This window comes from Seriola dumerili, unplaced genomic scaffold, assembly GCF_002260705.1.
Source record: "Seriola dumerili isolate Sdu_G_001 unplaced genomic scaffold, Sdu_1.0 BDQW01000621.1, whole genome shotgun sequence".
NCBI classification, from domain to species: domain Eukaryota; kingdom Metazoa; phylum Chordata; class Actinopteri; order Carangiformes; family Carangidae; genus Seriola; species Seriola dumerili.
Window position 1 is genome coordinate 213,842 of NW_019174876.1, and position 16,490 is coordinate 230,331.

The 16,490-nt window shown below is 43.2% G+C and overlaps 1 protein-coding gene across 1 annotated transcript in view; it reads left to right on the plus strand.

Annotated features, from left to right (window-relative positions):
• The window catches only part of bptf (bromodomain PHD finger transcription factor), a 43,422-nt gene that overhangs the window by 22,604 nt on the left and 4,328 nt on the right, over positions 1–16,490 (plus strand). The window contains exons 19-35 of the mRNA XM_022764977.1: positions 171–210; positions 555–780; positions 1,013–1,162; positions 4,310–4,440; positions 4,814–4,928; positions 5,131–5,348; positions 5,712–5,952; positions 6,298–6,575; positions 6,999–7,112; positions 7,585–7,746; positions 8,104–8,186; positions 10,968–11,193; positions 11,393–11,715; positions 12,406–12,579; positions 12,821–13,013; positions 13,575–13,659; positions 15,814–16,000. Of these exons, the coding sequence (XP_022620698.1) occupies positions 171–210; positions 555–780; positions 1,013–1,162; positions 4,310–4,440; positions 4,814–4,928; positions 5,131–5,348; positions 5,712–5,952; positions 6,298–6,575; positions 6,999–7,112; positions 7,585–7,746; positions 8,104–8,186; positions 10,968–11,193; positions 11,393–11,715; positions 12,406–12,579; positions 12,821–13,013; positions 13,575–13,659; positions 15,814–16,000 (2,946 nt within the window). The remainder of the gene's footprint in view (positions 1–170; positions 211–554; positions 781–1,012; positions 1,163–4,309; positions 4,441–4,813; positions 4,929–5,130; positions 5,349–5,711; positions 5,953–6,297; positions 6,576–6,998; positions 7,113–7,584; positions 7,747–8,103; positions 8,187–10,967; positions 11,194–11,392; positions 11,716–12,405; positions 12,580–12,820; positions 13,014–13,574; positions 13,660–15,813; positions 16,001–16,490) is intronic.

The following is a 16,490-nucleotide window of genomic DNA, read 5'->3' on the forward strand; positions in this document are numbered from 1 at the left end:
GCTGAACTTGTGTGATGCTTTTTTTAACCAATGATATTAACCTCACCCTAATTATCATAATTTCTAATTTGTAAAATGTGTGACAAGATTTTAGGCTACATTTTAAATATTTCTTCATGTTTGATTTTTGCTGTGTTTTAAGCTTGATAGGTTCTTTTTTCTTTTTACAGGGTGGAGAAAGAGAAAGCGCAGGCAGCAGAGCAGGCCAAGGCAAGTGTGGTTTAGTTCAGTTATCAAAGTTCAGTTGCTTCTAAGGCACATCTGTTCATTTTAACAAAGTAGTAGGCCTTTACTTTTTTTAATTGATGTCAAGTAAAGCTTGTGTCTTAATTTAAAAGGAAAAAGCTCAGGTGTAGCTGGGATTTACACACGCACTTAACCTTTTTGAGTAATTGTTGCCAAGACAACAAGAAATCCACACATCTCAGTCTTTGCCAATCTATACCACTGTAATGCCTCATTTCTATACAGCTCTTAAGTTTTGGCTCTTAGTTTCAGTATTTCTGTCACTTGTTCTTGTGTTCATGTACTGACCATCTCATTTACCATTTCAGAAACGTCTGGAGCAGAAGCCAGGCTCAGTCACAGTTACTCCAACGGGGACTCCTGCAACATCTGCCGCCACACCCAAAGTCATTGTCGGTTCATTGTCAGGCCAGGGCACCCCCAGCACCAAGGTGGTGCTATCCACCAAGATGGGCACCCCCGTCACATTCCAGCAGAACAAGAACTTCCAGCAGTCATTTGCCACCTGGGTCAAGCAGGGTCAAACCACACAAGGTACGTTACAGAGGAATGTGACTACTGGCATTTTTTTGTTTTTTTCTATTTCATGTAAATGTGATGTTTCATGTATATGAAGTCTGTTAGTCGTGCATGAGAGTACTGGAGCAGTATGGTGATCAACATCATCAGCGTCACCGTGGTAATTTATTAGAAGTAGTGATATCAATGGATTGACAGTAGTAACAGTGTTTGTTATCATTTTTTTTTTGTTTGTTTGCTTTATTAGGAGCAGGCACAGAGACCACCGTGGCCACTTCTGGTGGGCACACCTTCCAGATTACAGGAACCTCAGTGGGTGGAAAGGTAGTGACCACCAAGCTGCCGCTGCCCGCCAACAGCAAGATCGTCACGGTCAACGTGCCAACTTCACAAGGAGGTAAGGCAGATTTTAATAAGTCACACCTCTGAGGCAAACAGAGAGCACAAGTTACAGTTATTCAGTGTAGACGTTTCTTTCCATCCACAACCATTTCAGGATGCGTTTGTGTTTTCGTTTCTTCGCCTCGGACCCACAGCTGAGACTTTTCAGATGTGTCAAAGGAGCCAAATTAGATCTGGCTCGTTAATTGCATGGCATTGTGTAAGCAAATTAGCGTGCCAACCACGCGCATGTCGCTCGAGAAAGACTGAGCCTGTCTTCAGTCTTTTTAAACCTAGTCAGTGCCAGCTACCGCAGACCCAAATATTTTGAAATCTACAAATTAGACACAAATTGGACATTCCTCTGTCCTTGATTGCCACTGTCAGTGAGCCAAGTACACAAGTAGACGATCATTTTCAAACCCCACATCTTAGAAGAACTATAGGGCTCAAGTGTTCAGATGCTGGCCTCTATTAACCGCACTACTAAATACACTTTTTCTGAATCAGTCACACAGTTGACACAGTAAGTTTTACCATGGCCCTAACGCAGTTGTGTTTTCCTTTACGTGCTTGAAATTACACACACTTTTGAAGCACTTCATTTAGCCTACTTCCTGACCTCAGAGCCACAGCCCGCCTCCTTGATTAGTTAAGCGTTTTACCATAGGCTTATTTTTTCAGTTTAAGGTTGTCTTTAAGTGATGTTATAGGGTCACCCTGAAGCTGAATGAATGAAATAAGAGAATGAATAAAAGTTCATGCTGCCTGCTGCCGCCGCAACCCGACCCCAAAAGAGCGGAAGAGGATGGATGGATAATTTAACTTTCTAACTTTATAATGTATTTTAGAGAGGAAAAGGAAGGACACAGTGAAGTAAAGGAGCATCGAACACTGCAGAAGTAACGCTGAGCTTAACGATGTCCACCGGCCTTGTGAATTAAGTGAGCCTTTTGTTCCGTCTGGTTCCAGATGCAACAGATGTGAAAGGTGCTGCCCTCTGAGAAGCAGCCACTGTGCGCTCACTGTGTTTTGTGCCGCTGTGGCAGCATGCTCTGCACCAACCCCACTGTGGTGCCCATTGTGTGCCAACCTCATGAGTCAGCAGCGTAGTTTAGTATGGCACATCATGTCTGGTTGTGTCTTGTCGGCATGGTAATCTAATAGAAAGCTGTTATTTTGGTTGGACGGTTTTTAGGATGGTAGACTTGTGTAGTCTGAGGTTCTAAATCCAGACTGCGGATTCAGAATTGAGCTATCTTAAGTTAGGTGCTTATTAACTTTTTTCGAAATGTCAATATTGACACCGCAGATGAGGCGATGGTTTGTACTGAGCACCACTTGGCCTGTCTGTGGTCCTGTCAGGTTATCAGATGATGGATACTGCTCCACACTCGGTAGAGGTGGTCTGACATGATGACAAGCTCCATTACAGCTGCTGACAGCTCTCGTGTGGGTCACATAGGTCAGATTCAGCATTCACAAAACCAGTTATTTGACTAAACACTGATATACTCAATGTATTTCTTTTTAATTAATTGGCACCATTTCAGGATGAAAATAAGCCTACAATATGAAAGGTAAATGAAATAGAAATTAAAAAACTTTGAAAGCTGTATTCATGTTTCTGTTAAGTAATATATGTAGATTAAGTTCGTACAGGTTTAAATCCTTTAAACAGCCTTAACAATAACTGTCTGTTTTCCTTCTTTATCCATTCTGTCAAACCAGAAACCAGAAAAAAAAAATTGGAAAAGAAACAACTGAATAAATTCTAATTTTCAAACAAAAAATGATTGTGCCATTACAAAGAGCAACTCAATATACAATAAATGTATTCTTTAATACGTACATGCAATCACCCGATAAAGAGAATGATATTCACCAAGGATATGAGGAAAGGGACTTTTCTTACCTTTGAAGTTACCATGAAGGAGAAACTAAGTTCAGGTGGAGTGTAGCCATTTAATGGACATGTGTATTTATCCAGCATGACTGTTGGGCGCCCTGTTTGTTTTGGAAGGGCTTAAGGAAGTTAGGGAGGAAAACAAGTTTACCCTGAGGTCTGCTACCCAGACAGGTAGCCCTCTATAGTGGGATTCCATTTTTCTTTTTTTCCCTCCGTTTTTTTTGAATAAAAGTGTACCTCTCCACTCACCGGAGTCCCAACTCCCCGACCTCTCCAAACAGCCAGTCCATAGAAACAAGTGTTTGATGTGTGCGACCAGAGCAGCTACTCCCCGGGTCTTACGGCCGGGTTTAACGTCCCTGTTTGAAGAGGGAAAACCTTGATGTATAGGTTTACCTGCTCGGTTGCGGTTGAAAAACCGCAGCAACAAGGCAGCAGAGGAAAAAGAGCAACGCTCTCATGGTTTCCATTTCTGCCATCAGCTTCACGTGAGCTCATGAAGGCACAGAGCCTGTTGAACAAATATGAAACGCGCCCTTTGTCAGATTAAAGTTTAAAAGTAGGGTCTGAATTCATGCATAATTTATGAGGGGGTTCAGATATGCTGGGGGGAACCCAACTAAGCTTTCAGTGAGCCTTTTGAAGATTTTGTGTACCTGCTCAACTAATATTTACCATCGCTGTGATCAAAAGCTGGCCATCTAGCAAGGAGAGAAGCCCACAAATAATGTATTGAGTTGTGTCAATGTAGGACCTCTGTACAACTGCTCACTTGTAACATGCAAAAATGTAATTGTATTAGAGATGTTTGGGCATTTTCAAATTTATTAATGGATATGTTTGATGTAATAAAAGGCAGGTATGTGAAAAATAAATATCACTCATCAAATATAATTTGACAAGCAGTCTTTCAAAGATACGTTACAGAATTGTATCTTTAAATCAAACATCTTAAAGCTGTCCGTTTCCTTAAACTTCAGTCCTATATAAACTGCCCCTTCCTTTCAGCATTTTGCTCTTTCCCTCTTACTTTTAAACCACATCTCCCTCCATGTCACTTTGTGTCATCTCCAAATATTTCTCTTTGTCCTTCTTGTTGTTGCTCTTCTTATCATTCCTCCGGTTATGAGTTAATCTTACCTAATAATAATAACTGCTCCCCTGCCTTCACCCATCCCTCTCCTCATGCCTCTCTTCTCATTTCTCAGCAGATTTTTTCACCCTGGTGTCTTTCTACTCCTCTTCTCTTTGCAGGTGTGGTTCAGCAGAAAGTGTTGGGTATCATCCCATCCAGCACAGCGGGTGGCGCCCAGACCTACACCACATTCCAACCCCGCACCACCACGCTCAACATCAGGCCCAATACCCCGGGCTCCCAGCAACAGGTACATCCATCTGCCTTCTTTCTGTTCTGGCATATTCATAAAGGAGTTTATATATATATATATTATTTTATATATATATCTATTTTCTACTACGGTTGCAAAAATAAAATGCCCTTGCATCACTGTTTCTGTTGCCTTTGCTGTTTGCACATTTTTAATTTTACAGCCAATTACATATGTAGTTTTTCTCCATGTTGTTTTTACCATAGAAGATCATGTATTTTATGTATATAATTCCAAATTGAAACCAATTTTTGTTTTTGTTTTGTTTTTGTTTTTACCTTTATCCTAGACCTCACTCTGTTGTCAGATTCTGGTAGGGAAAGTCTTTGAAAGAATTACAAGTAATGTCTTGACGAAAATATCCTTCTAGGTTCTGGCAGCTGGTAGCCAGATCCGTCCAGGAATGACAGTGATCCGAACCCCGATCCAGCAGACAGGACCCATGGGAAAGACGATACTTCGAACTCCCCTTGTGGTCCAACAAGGTACCGTACTCATCATGAGAGCTGGAGTACTTTTCGTTTGAGCGAAGAGCAAACTGAATACTGGCAGCAAATTTAGAAATTAAACTTTAACTGTTTCATCCCCTGTCTGTGAGTCAGTATGTGTGTATATGAGTGTTGCCCAGCCTCTATGGCTACATGTTTATTGCCTGTGTGTCAGATTTGCCACACCTCTCTCTTCCAGGTCAGGGTGGCCAACAAGTGGTGACGCAGATCATTCGAGGCCAGGCAGTTTCCACGGCAATATCTGGTGCCAGCCCTGTTGCCACGGTCACTGGCCAGGGGGCAGCCAGCCCCACCACAGCAGGGCAGGCAGTGGGCCAAACACCACCCGGCACCCCACGGGCACAAGGGCAAGGCCAGGTTAAACTCACCCTGGCACAGCTCACCCAGCTCACACAGGTTAGTGAGGGAGATTTCATCTGATGCACAGGAAAATGTATCTTTGACAAATAAATTAGGATAGAGGATACCATGGCCTATGATTTCTATTCAAATTATTTGAGTCTATCATATGTACAATACAAGACTTGGTATTGAAAAGATAAACATATTACATTGGTCTGTGCATATTATTTCTCCTTTTTTTCATTTTTTTGTATTTCGATACGAAAAGTGGAAAGAAAGTAGAGTAAAGATTTGAAAAAATGGGACAAAAAAATGACTATACTATGCAATGTCTAGCCTTAGCGAAATTATTCTAGATTAAACAGCGTTGCTCTGATTTACCCACCCACTCACAGCTCTCTTCTCTGCTTCCTGTAGAAGCAGCAGGCCGGGTCAGGCGTGGATCGGCAGGCTGGTGTCGGTGGTGCCCAACAGGCTCTGACAGTGATGGTTCAGGGCCAGGGCCAGACCACCGGCCAGCTGCAGGTGATACCTCACGGGGTCACCGTCATCCCAGGGCCCGGGCAGCAGCTCATGCAAGCGGCATTGCCCAACGGTCAGGTGCAGCGCTTCCTCTTCACGCCCTTGGCCTCAGCTGCCACACCCACATCAAGCACAGGTATAACAAAAAAAAAAAAACAAGCAAGGTCAAAAAGTGAAAAATCCACTCGAGTATTAAAATATATCAGAAAAGTCACTCAGAAAACAGACACAAAATGGCATGTCTTTGAATAACTAATTTTAGGCAAGTATCAAGCAAGCTCAGAGCACCTCCATTTTCTACCTTTTGCATTTGAAAAATCACAAAAACACAAACTTGGAGGTGAGTTTCTTTCACAGATTAGTTTTAAAGTCTGTGTATATCTATGTGCCATGGTTTGAAGGTGACATTTTAAGTTACAGTTACATTCTCTCGCACATCTCTGAACACCTCTCTCTGCTCTTTCCCTCCCTCTCTGTCCAGCCACCACAGTTCCCGCTCAGCCCAACTCCACCTCCACCAAAACCCCGGCCCAGCCCGCCCAGCAGGCAGCAGCCCCCGTCCAGGCAGGGGTGCCTCCACTGGCCACCACCAGTAGCCCTACTTCAGCCACCCCGCAGGGCCAGCTGCCCCCTCAGACGCAGGCCCACATGCCCATCCAGTCACCCACCTCTCTGCAAGTTAAAACACAGGGAGGAACTGCCCAGCTGCAGCTGCAGCAGACACCTCAGCTCATCAGCATGTCTGGACTGCAGCAGCAGGTACAGGTATGATTAGCAAACGGACATAGTGGGTGGTACTGGAAAGTTAACCACTACTCCGAACACCTGTAGTTCAATTGACCTTGACTGGATTAGCCACTGAACACTCAGGTGAAGCTACACGGTGTCCAGCAGTAAGAGGCTTTACTGTTGGGAAATGTAACTACATCTGTAGTAAAGCTAAAAAAAAAAAAAAGTTCTTGTTGCTCAAATTGTTGAAACCCAGATCATACTGTGAACTGCTAATTTAATCTGTCTGGTCCAAACAGTGTCTGGATTCTGCATTAAGAGCTTTGACGTATGATGTAGCTGACAGTGTGATCTAACCCCTCTAAATAAATGCTTTATATAAATGTACAAGCAAAACCACGATTTTCTTTTCTGCTCTGTTAAATTTGTGTATCTTCTGTGTCGTGTCTGCAGGTGCTGGCTCAGCTGCAGGCCCAGCAGGGTGGAGGCTCTCTGCCACAGCACATCAAACTGCAGCTTCCTATCCAGATACAACAGACCGGGACCACCTCAGCTCAGGGAGGACAGGTAGTGCAGCAAGTCCGCTAAATTAGACCACGACTTTTATTACTTTTGTAAAGCCTTTGCTGGAGGGTTTTGATCACAGTAAAATTAGAGGAAAACAAATCAGAAAATTAGGTTTTGTCTTTTGTATTCTATACTCTGTAGCATTTCAGATACAATATGGATCATTTATAATCCATAAATTCGATGACTGCACATCACAAAATGTGTCATCTAGCTCAGGAGAGGAGGACAGTATTTCATAATTTGAGTTTTTCTTACTCTTCAGATTAAACAGTTTCCTCAACTGATAGTTTTCTTGATAACTGTCTTTCAGAAGTGAATCCTGCCCCTTTTAAACTGTTTCTTTACATCTCTAATGGTTCAACTGCAATATTTACCAAAGTTTTTTCTTTTTAATTTTGTCAACTAAATTAAAGGAATCAAGCTTTTTTTCAAGGCATGAACTGTTTATCACACTCCACTGTCTGCACAGATTGGGAACGTGGTGACCATCCAGGCAGCTTCTGTCCAGGAGCAGCTGCAGAGGATCCAGCAGCTCAGAGAACAGCAACAGCAGAAGAAGAGACAAGCTGCAGAGGCCAAGAGAGAGCAAGCCCTCAACGCAGCAAGCCAGAGCGACATCATTCAGAAACAGGTGCGCATGTGCTCGGGAAGCCGTCGTAGGCAGGTCATCCATCTCAGTCCAAAGCTGTCCGTCTCCCTGCCATTAGTACATAAACAGTCACCATCCTTCAACCTCCAGCCCTCCACTAAGACTGGGTTTATTTTCACAGCCCTGCCCCTGTCTCTGTCTGTTGGGCTTAATACTGCCATTGTTACTGTGTGTGCGTGTGTTCACCTGTCTCTATGTGTATTTACTGTACTATTGATTCCTCTGTATATGTGTGCATGTATGTTTCGTGTATAATCATTTCCTCTCAAAAATGTAAATCTCTTTTCTCTTGTTGAACATGTGGTCGGCTCTGACGTCCCCCTGCATCGTGTGTTTCAGGTGGTGATGAAACAAAACGCTGTGATCGAGCACCTGAAGCAGAAGAAGACCATGACGCCTGCAGAGAGAGAAGAGAATCAGAGGTTTGTGTCCCAAATTTGTTTCCATTTGTGTGTGTGAAAATACCGGCATGATATTTTGCTTGTCTTCAGAGGTGTCATTTTGGAAGGCAAGAGGTTTATACTGAAGCACTGGATTAAACACAATGTGCGACAGTAACAGCACTGAAAATATGTTTAAGATCATTATAGGACACTCCTGCCTCTTTAAATTGATGCCTTCTTGTGTGACCGTGTCCTGATCATATGGATCTGTAACCTCAACACTTAGGCGGTCTGTATGCTATCCTCTCCTGTCTCCATTTGACATTGATTCAGCACCACACTGGGAGGTGCTACACAGCATGGGAACTTGTGGGTGTGTAACCCCCAACAGCTGCATGTCCTCACTGTGACCCTATGAGCATGAACACAAAGACAAATCCATTTACAAATGAGAGGAGTTGTACTATGAAATCACACATGGCTCTAACGGCCCCTTCACTGATTTGTGGGTATGTAGTTAACTTTCATGTAAACGGTCTATCAGCTTCTTATGTTTTTTTTTTTTCTTTGTAGCTTCCCTTTGAGTACATTCTGTCTAAAATGGGCAGAAAATGAAGTCATCTCACTTTAATTACTAACATTACATGCATTGACTCTGCGATCTGAGATTGTCTTCTTTAACCTTATATCACTCCAGTGACCACCAGTACCACTGTTGGTATCCTGGCACTGTTTTATCAAAAGCCAGGAATTATTTCCAGTGGGTCCAGGTAGTGTTGTTCCCAAGAGACTGATCGACGTCCCAGAGTGACATCTTTATAGCAGACACGTTTGGTAGCTCACTTTTACCATAAAAAAAAGGTGCTGTTTTAATTTGTGAGACGAGTTAGGCCGGCTACCACTTCCATAAACACCAACAATAAAATCTATGAAAACAAACCAGTAGTGGAATGTTTAGAAAAGCTTGTTCCCTCCCTTCCTTCCATCTTTACACGCTGTAGATAGATTATACTCTGACCTACAGACGACTCTGACAACCCCGTGTTTATGTCCACAGACACTGTGTCAACACTGTTCCCATTCACACAGACCTGAAATACCAAACCCAGACTACCGTGACATCACTGCAGCAGCTCCGTCTGTTGTCTGTCTCTCTGCTTACTTTTCGTCCTTTTTTCCATTCCTTCATGTCATCCTTTTCTCCCGCTTTTCCGTCAAAACACGATTCTGTCAGTAAGAACCTGGAGCTCTGACATCAGTTGTGTTGGCGTGTCCTCTTTCATTTGTCTCCTCCACTTTCACGCTGCATTTGCAGTGCGTATTTCAGTGCACGCTGCAGGAGCCCTGGCCGGTCTTTGACCTCAGCAGCCATGGATGTGTTTGTGTGTCATTCACACAAACATATGCTGGACCAGGCTTCCCGAAAGGTTTTCAATCTTAGTTGTGAATGTTAGCGAACAGCAGTGAAACATACTGTAGACGTTGAGCCATGAATCATCTAGATTTACATATAAGTCATATACTGACTGTTTTTATCTGCAATCTGTTTCTCCCAAATGTTTTTTTTTCTTTTTCATTTCTTAATATTTCTTGTAAGTTTCCAGAAAGTTCTATCATCACAGAGTAATAGGACCTTACACACAACCTCGAATCCCCTTATGCATCTTAATTTGTTGGAATTTGTGTGTATGACTTTTCTTCCTCGGTTTCCCATGTTTACAAGAGCAGTGTGGCTTCCCACTCATCCTCTATCTGTTCATCTCTCTCCATGCTTCTCTTCCATCTGTCAGCTCCACTCCCTGCTACTTAAGAGTGTCTCGCACAAATAAACACTGGACAACCAAACACCCGTCTAACATCTGTAAGACACGTGGCCCAGTAACACGACTAGGGGGACTAGCAATGATGGCACAGTTGTTTATACTTTTCATCGCTTTTAGGAAGCGGCCATGGTAGGTTCAGGATTTCAATTGATTGTGTCATACGTCTGTCAAGTCATGCAGAAAGTGTTCACACACCCCCGAAGCTTTTCCAAGCAGTGCTAGTGGAGATTGCTGGGGAAAGCAATTTGTTTTTCCAAGATTTAGGTTTCTTTTTTTTTTTTTTTACATTTTAGCTCTTATTTGACAGTTCGCAATGGAGAACAGAAAGATTTAGAGCCAGATAGAGATGAGATACAAGAAAAGTCCAGACCCAGAGTCAAATCCAGGACTTTGTAGTCACGTAGCTTATACAACCGAGCCACCAGAATGCCTTAAGGACCTGTGCTGAGAGAAATGCTCTCATTGTTCACTGACACGCACTGCCATTTCTTACATGTGGAAAGTTAGATGTTCACATTTTTGAAGTAGCCAGTAGTCATGCAGGTTGCACTCTCTGAAACATTGAAGCATTGTTTGGATTAATATACGGCTCCTTCCCACTGGTGTGTCAGAGGGATAACTTTCTTCCTCTGTGACTTTGACTGTACTGGCTTTCTGAATTCAAGATTCAGATCTGTGATAATCCTCTCCCTCCCTGCTCTTTTATCCTTCTCCTCTCTCAGCAGGAGTATTATTTGTCTTTTATTCCTTTAAAATACCCTTAATGGGCCACAGCCCTATTTCACATGGGTCCTCATTAGATTCAGCAGGGCTGTTTCTGGAGCTCTGTTTTTTTTTCTGCTGCATTCAAAGCACTGTTCATCCTCAATAGACACTGCTTTACTATTCTATACAATATGCATTTCTGATCCACTGTAACCTTTAAAAGGTCATAAGGAATGTAGAATCTGAATGAAGTCCTTTCTCGTTTTACCTTCTCTCTTTTGTGTCTGTCCAGAATGATTGTATGCAACCAGGTGATGAAGTACATCCTGGACCGGATAGACAAGGATGAGAGGCAGGCGGCCAAGAGGAGGAAGAAGGAGGAGGTGGTGGAGGCGAAAAGGAGGTTGGCCAATGCCAGCAAACTCTCCTCGCTCCTTTACCGGCACAAAGAGAGCCTCAAGATGGAAATCCTGAAGAAGCGAGCGCTTCTCGACAAGGAGCTGCAGCTAGAGGCCCAGGTATGGAGGAAGGGCGGGAAGGACACAAAATAATTTCTTGAAAAGAGTGAGAACCCTGAAGGAGATACATAAAAAAATGATTAAATTGCTTTGATCATGCGAAAAGGCCTTACATACTCATAAATATATGGTATGATGAACGGCAGTGGAAACTCTCAACTTGTTTTGACCCCTTCTGTCTTGACATGACACTCCTCAGGAGGAGCTGAAGCGGGACCTGTTGCGGATGCGGAGGGAGAAGGAGAGGGCTCAGGCCGCAGCCCAGCAGGCAGCCCAGGCCGCAGCGGCCGCTGCCCAACACCAGCAGCAACACGCTCATGCACACGCACATGGCATCGCCGCTCAGCATCACCACACCACAACCGTCACCCCCGCACACAAACGAAAACGGGAGGAGGAGAGGGAGACTGCACCGTCAGCTAAGTCCAAGAAGAAGAAGATGATCTCAACGACGAATTCCAAGGAGAGCAAAAAGGACACCAAGCTCTACTGCATCTGCAAGACGCCCTATGACGAGACCAAGTATGATCATGCTCACTGCGAATACTCATGTTAAATACTTTATTTTTAAGGTTGGAAGCGCAGGTGGCAGCAACAGGCACAGTTAAACATAGTTAGAAAAAAAAAAACAAAGAGGTAAAATAGAATTGCTCTTTTTGAAGACAGGAACTTCTCCAGCAACCTTTAGTTCCCGTTTTGGTTTCTGGATTTTAATTCTTAACTCCCAAAAAGTCACAGCTCCTGAGGTTGTACTTTCCAACAGTCCGGGAACTACTGGGTTGCAGTCAAACACAAGCCTCAAGACTGCAGCGATGTTTGTAGAGCATTCATTCAAAATATAAGCAAACCCTGGTTATAGAACCAATATTAGGACAATTAATGCACTGCCTAATTTGCTTGATCTACAAACATCTACAGATGTGATGGAAGCGTAAATACAAATGCTCTATTGGACTTTTAGTTCCTGTCTATATCTGTATCGCACCCCTGTGTAGTGTACATTAGCTTTGTTAACATCACTCATTATTTATCAAAGGAACCGTAAAATGATGCGACTCAGCTTCCAGTGTAGATTAAACCCTTTCTTTCCAACCTAATTACAAAAGCACAACGCAGCTTTTTATATTTTAAAAACCACAATAAAGTAAAGTTGGCACACTGTATCTGCGAGACATCAGTGACAACACCTGTGTTTCTCTGTTCTCTCTAAAGGTTCTACATTGGCTGCGACCTTTGTACCAACTGGTATCATGGCGACTGTGTGGGCATCACAGAGAAGGAGGCCAAGAAAATGGACGACTACATCTGCGTGGAGTGTAAACGGGGCCAGGAGGGCAGCACAGAGGAGTTGTACTGCATCTGTCAAACACCATACGATGAGTCCCAGTAAGCAGTTGCAGCTGTGTGTGTGTGTGTGTGTGTGTGTGTGTGTTGCAGCACCAGAAATTGGGAAAAGTAAACAACAAATATGAAGTCGATTGGATGAGCGGTTGTCAAGAATATCCAAGGACAGATGGACAGACGGAAAGAGAATTCTCACTTTGTTTGAAGGACAGCACATTTTTATGCATTGGATTGCAAATTGCCCAAAATCACAATTAAAAGCCAACACTTGCTGTCTTCTCAGGTTCTACATCGGCTGTGATCGGTGTCAAAACTGGTACCACGGTCGCTGTGTTGGCATCCTGCAGAGCGAGGCCAACCACATCGACGAGTACGTGTGCCCACAGTGTCAGTCGACAGAGGACGCCATGACGGTGTTCACTCCGCTCACTGACAAGGACTACGAGGGTCTGCGGAGAATCTTGCGTTCCTTACAGGTAAACAAGAGACAAACAGTCGCTGCACATACTTACGGTGCACTGAATAAAACCTCCCTGTGCCATTATACTCTGCAGGTACACAAACTCTCTCTCAGCACCAGCTGAAGCAGCAGTAACAGAGTAGTGGTCTTTTTTTATTACAAGCAATAGACTGAACACCAACACAGCTCCTTGTCGCCCCTCTACAGTGTAAGAGCAGCAAACAAAAGTCCTCTGTGTGTGACTTATCTGATGGGTTTGGGTCCCCAGAGCGCTACTTGGACAGCTGCCTGGCCTCAGCATTTTTTTTTTTTTTTTTTCTAGCTTCCCTTTCTTTTCTCTTCCTCCTCCTCCTCCAAACCCCTTCTCCCCTCATTTTCTCCTCCTCTGTCCACTGGTCTGTGTATGTATGTGTGTGTGTGAGAGAGAGAGAGAGAGAGAGAAAACATCTGTGTTGACCCACCTGCTTCCAGTGTCATTTTCACGGTGCTGTTTGTTTTTCTTCATTGGTTTCAGCTTTCTCAAGTGTCTTGTCTTTCTCTTTATCTCTCTCTCTTTCGGGCCCTCCCTCCTCTGCAGGCACATAAAATGGCGTGGCCGTTCCTGGAGCCAGTGGATACAAATGACGCCCCGGACTACTACAGGGTCATCAAGGAACCAATGGGTGAGTGAGAAGAAATATTCAGAGGCCTTGTCCACATTACACAAAGAACCACACCAGTGAATATTGACAACCGGGTTCGTGAGTGAATGTTTCCCAGCTACTGTATGTTCAACAGTATTTGGGAATTGGCCTCCATTCCCATTTAGGTCAGCAGATACTCTGGATCCAAACCCCCTCTCTGATCTTTATTCCACTGAGGGCGTGCACCGTATTGAGCATTTTAACTTTTCTTACCTTCCTTTTGATGGCTCGTCTACTTTGTTCTCTGAGTATTATCACTGACCCGCTGAGGAAACCTTTTGAAATAAAATGCCTATCATTGGGGAAAATCTTGAAATCGAAATCATACAAATCTAAAGTTACATACAAATGTTGCTTGTTTTAGCTCATTTACTTAAAATTGCATGTATTTAGGTGGTGACTTTTTTTTCCAGAGCATACATTGACCAATGAGCTTTAACTACCTCATTTTACCCTCATTTTTATCTGTGTTGTTGCTGCAGGTTAATGTAGTTGAAAGACAAGACTGCAGAAAACTGGAAACACAGAGAATGTAACATGAATAATGAATATATTAACAATACAATAAACATATAAAATATCAATCCCCCATCGACGAGAGACAATTTCCACTATTTTCTGACATTTTACAGTCATGATAAGTGATTAATGGATTCATTTTAAAAAAAAAAAAAAAAAAAAGCACATTAATTGATAATGAAAAGAATCAATAAATTTGCAGCCCTAGATTATATGATACAAAATTACTACTACTGGACACAATACAAAATATTACAGAGAACTATTAAAGGAAAGCAGTGGTCCAGGCTGTATTTTCTGAAGGCAGAGCTCTTCAGACTTCTTATCTTTTGTGGATTGGCCTTATGAATTTTAATGTCAACCTACTTTCATTGGCTGCGTTATATGGAAAAATATCAGATCGTGACTCATGAATCAGCAGATACTTAATACTGAGTTACTCAGACTGGGATTGGGAGCAATCCTTATTCGGCAGATCAAATTGCTTCAGTATTACTGTTTTCATTTTGTAATTGCTTTAGGCATCGGACGTAACACCCAGTCTCTATATCTTAAACATTAAAACACAGCCGTCAGGAGGCCAGCAGGGAGGAAGCCCTCCAACTCAGATCAAACCGGCCATGTAAATGGGGACTTTCGTCAACAGGGCCTTTTTGAACTTCCACACAAACAAACCGTTAATGAGCTGGTCCGGGTCTGCTGGACTCCCTGTGGAAAGGGACCAGCCCCACACTCAGCTCCTGTTGGCCTGGTCCTGGAAACCCTCCCCTCTCCTTTCCACCGCAAGAAAAAGACCTTGTTGATTTTCAGAAAATAAAAAGAGCATTTGGCTGGTGTAGCTGCAGCCGTTGGTAGTTTTTGGAGGGTTTTAAGATGAAATCTGATGACAGAGAAGAAGGAGGTCTTTGATATTGACCATGAGGTTTGTGAGCCCCTGGCCAGCTGGGTGGGGGTTAAGGAGGTTAAGAGTCGGATATGTTTGTTTAAAACGCAGCCCCGGGGACGCCGTGCAGAGCAACCCACCGGCAGCAGCAGATTATATGAAGCCTCAGCTGTTGCCAGTTAGCTTCCTCGCTAACTCAATCTTATTTTTTTCATTTTGTAACTTGGTTCAACCAGGTTAGTAACACTGAAAGCTCCTCTTTCAAGGGAGACCTAGACTCATATTCATCGGACTCTCAAAGGTTCCATTAATTTTGTGTGGATTTTTTTTTTTCTCCGGAATGACACTCGGATAATGACACTGTCCTCAGGAATGACAAATCGGTCAGATTTCAGTTACTGATCTGAAAGGCTGAGTAGATCGAGGTTAAAGTTGGCAGAGGTTCTGGATTTTTGCTGTCACATATAAAGTGATGAACTGTGCTCACAGAAAACATATTTGAAAGTCTGTCAAAGACATGCCACATAAGCTGCAATTACTTTGGAGCAGACATGCTGATTTGATCAACCAAGTTGATTAGAAAAGCCATTCATCTGCTGCTTCCGCATATATGATGTTTGTCTCTGGCAAGATCTCGCAATTTAATTTGTAGGGTTTGTTTTGTTCGTCTCTATTACATACTGTACATACAATCTTTGACCAAATATACTTTTTAAATCTCCTTTTTTCAGACCTTTCCACCATGGAGGAGAGGTTACAGAAGCGCGAGTACGTTAAGCTGACAGAATTTGTGGCGGACATGACCAAAATCTTCGATAACTGCCGCTACTACAACCCCAGTGACTCGCCGTTCTACCAGTGTGCCGAGGTTCTGGAGAACTTCTTTGTCCAGAAGCTCAAAGGCTTCAAAGCCAGCAGGTAAGATGGGTAGATGATGATGGTTCATGATGATGAGCACTGATTAGGAAAAGAAAACACAAAGTTGCAGCTGGTGACTTTGGGAAACTCGAGAATAGTTAAGCCCCTGAGTGGTAGAGCATCCAGCCTGCTGAATGAAGTGTCCGTAAGAAAGAGACCAAGTCATTAGCGGCTCCAGCTGTGCTGCTGTCTGACCTCTGACCTCCCTGGAGGTTCAGTTGACACAGGCTTTCTCCAAAAAGAGCAATAAAATTTGACTTCTTATGGAAAAACACATTGTCAGACACTGGTTGAGTTCATCGACTCCTCCTTCGATTTCCTGGGTCTTAATCTTATGTTTCTTCCAGACCTTTTTGTCATCTACTGGGTTTTTCTTTTCGGGTCAGGGGTGAATGCTCATACAACCAGGAGGCTTGTTCTGTCAACAAGCAGAACAAACAATCATAATTTATTTTGTTTGTGTCATTTCAAAGCCTCATTTGTTTGCACT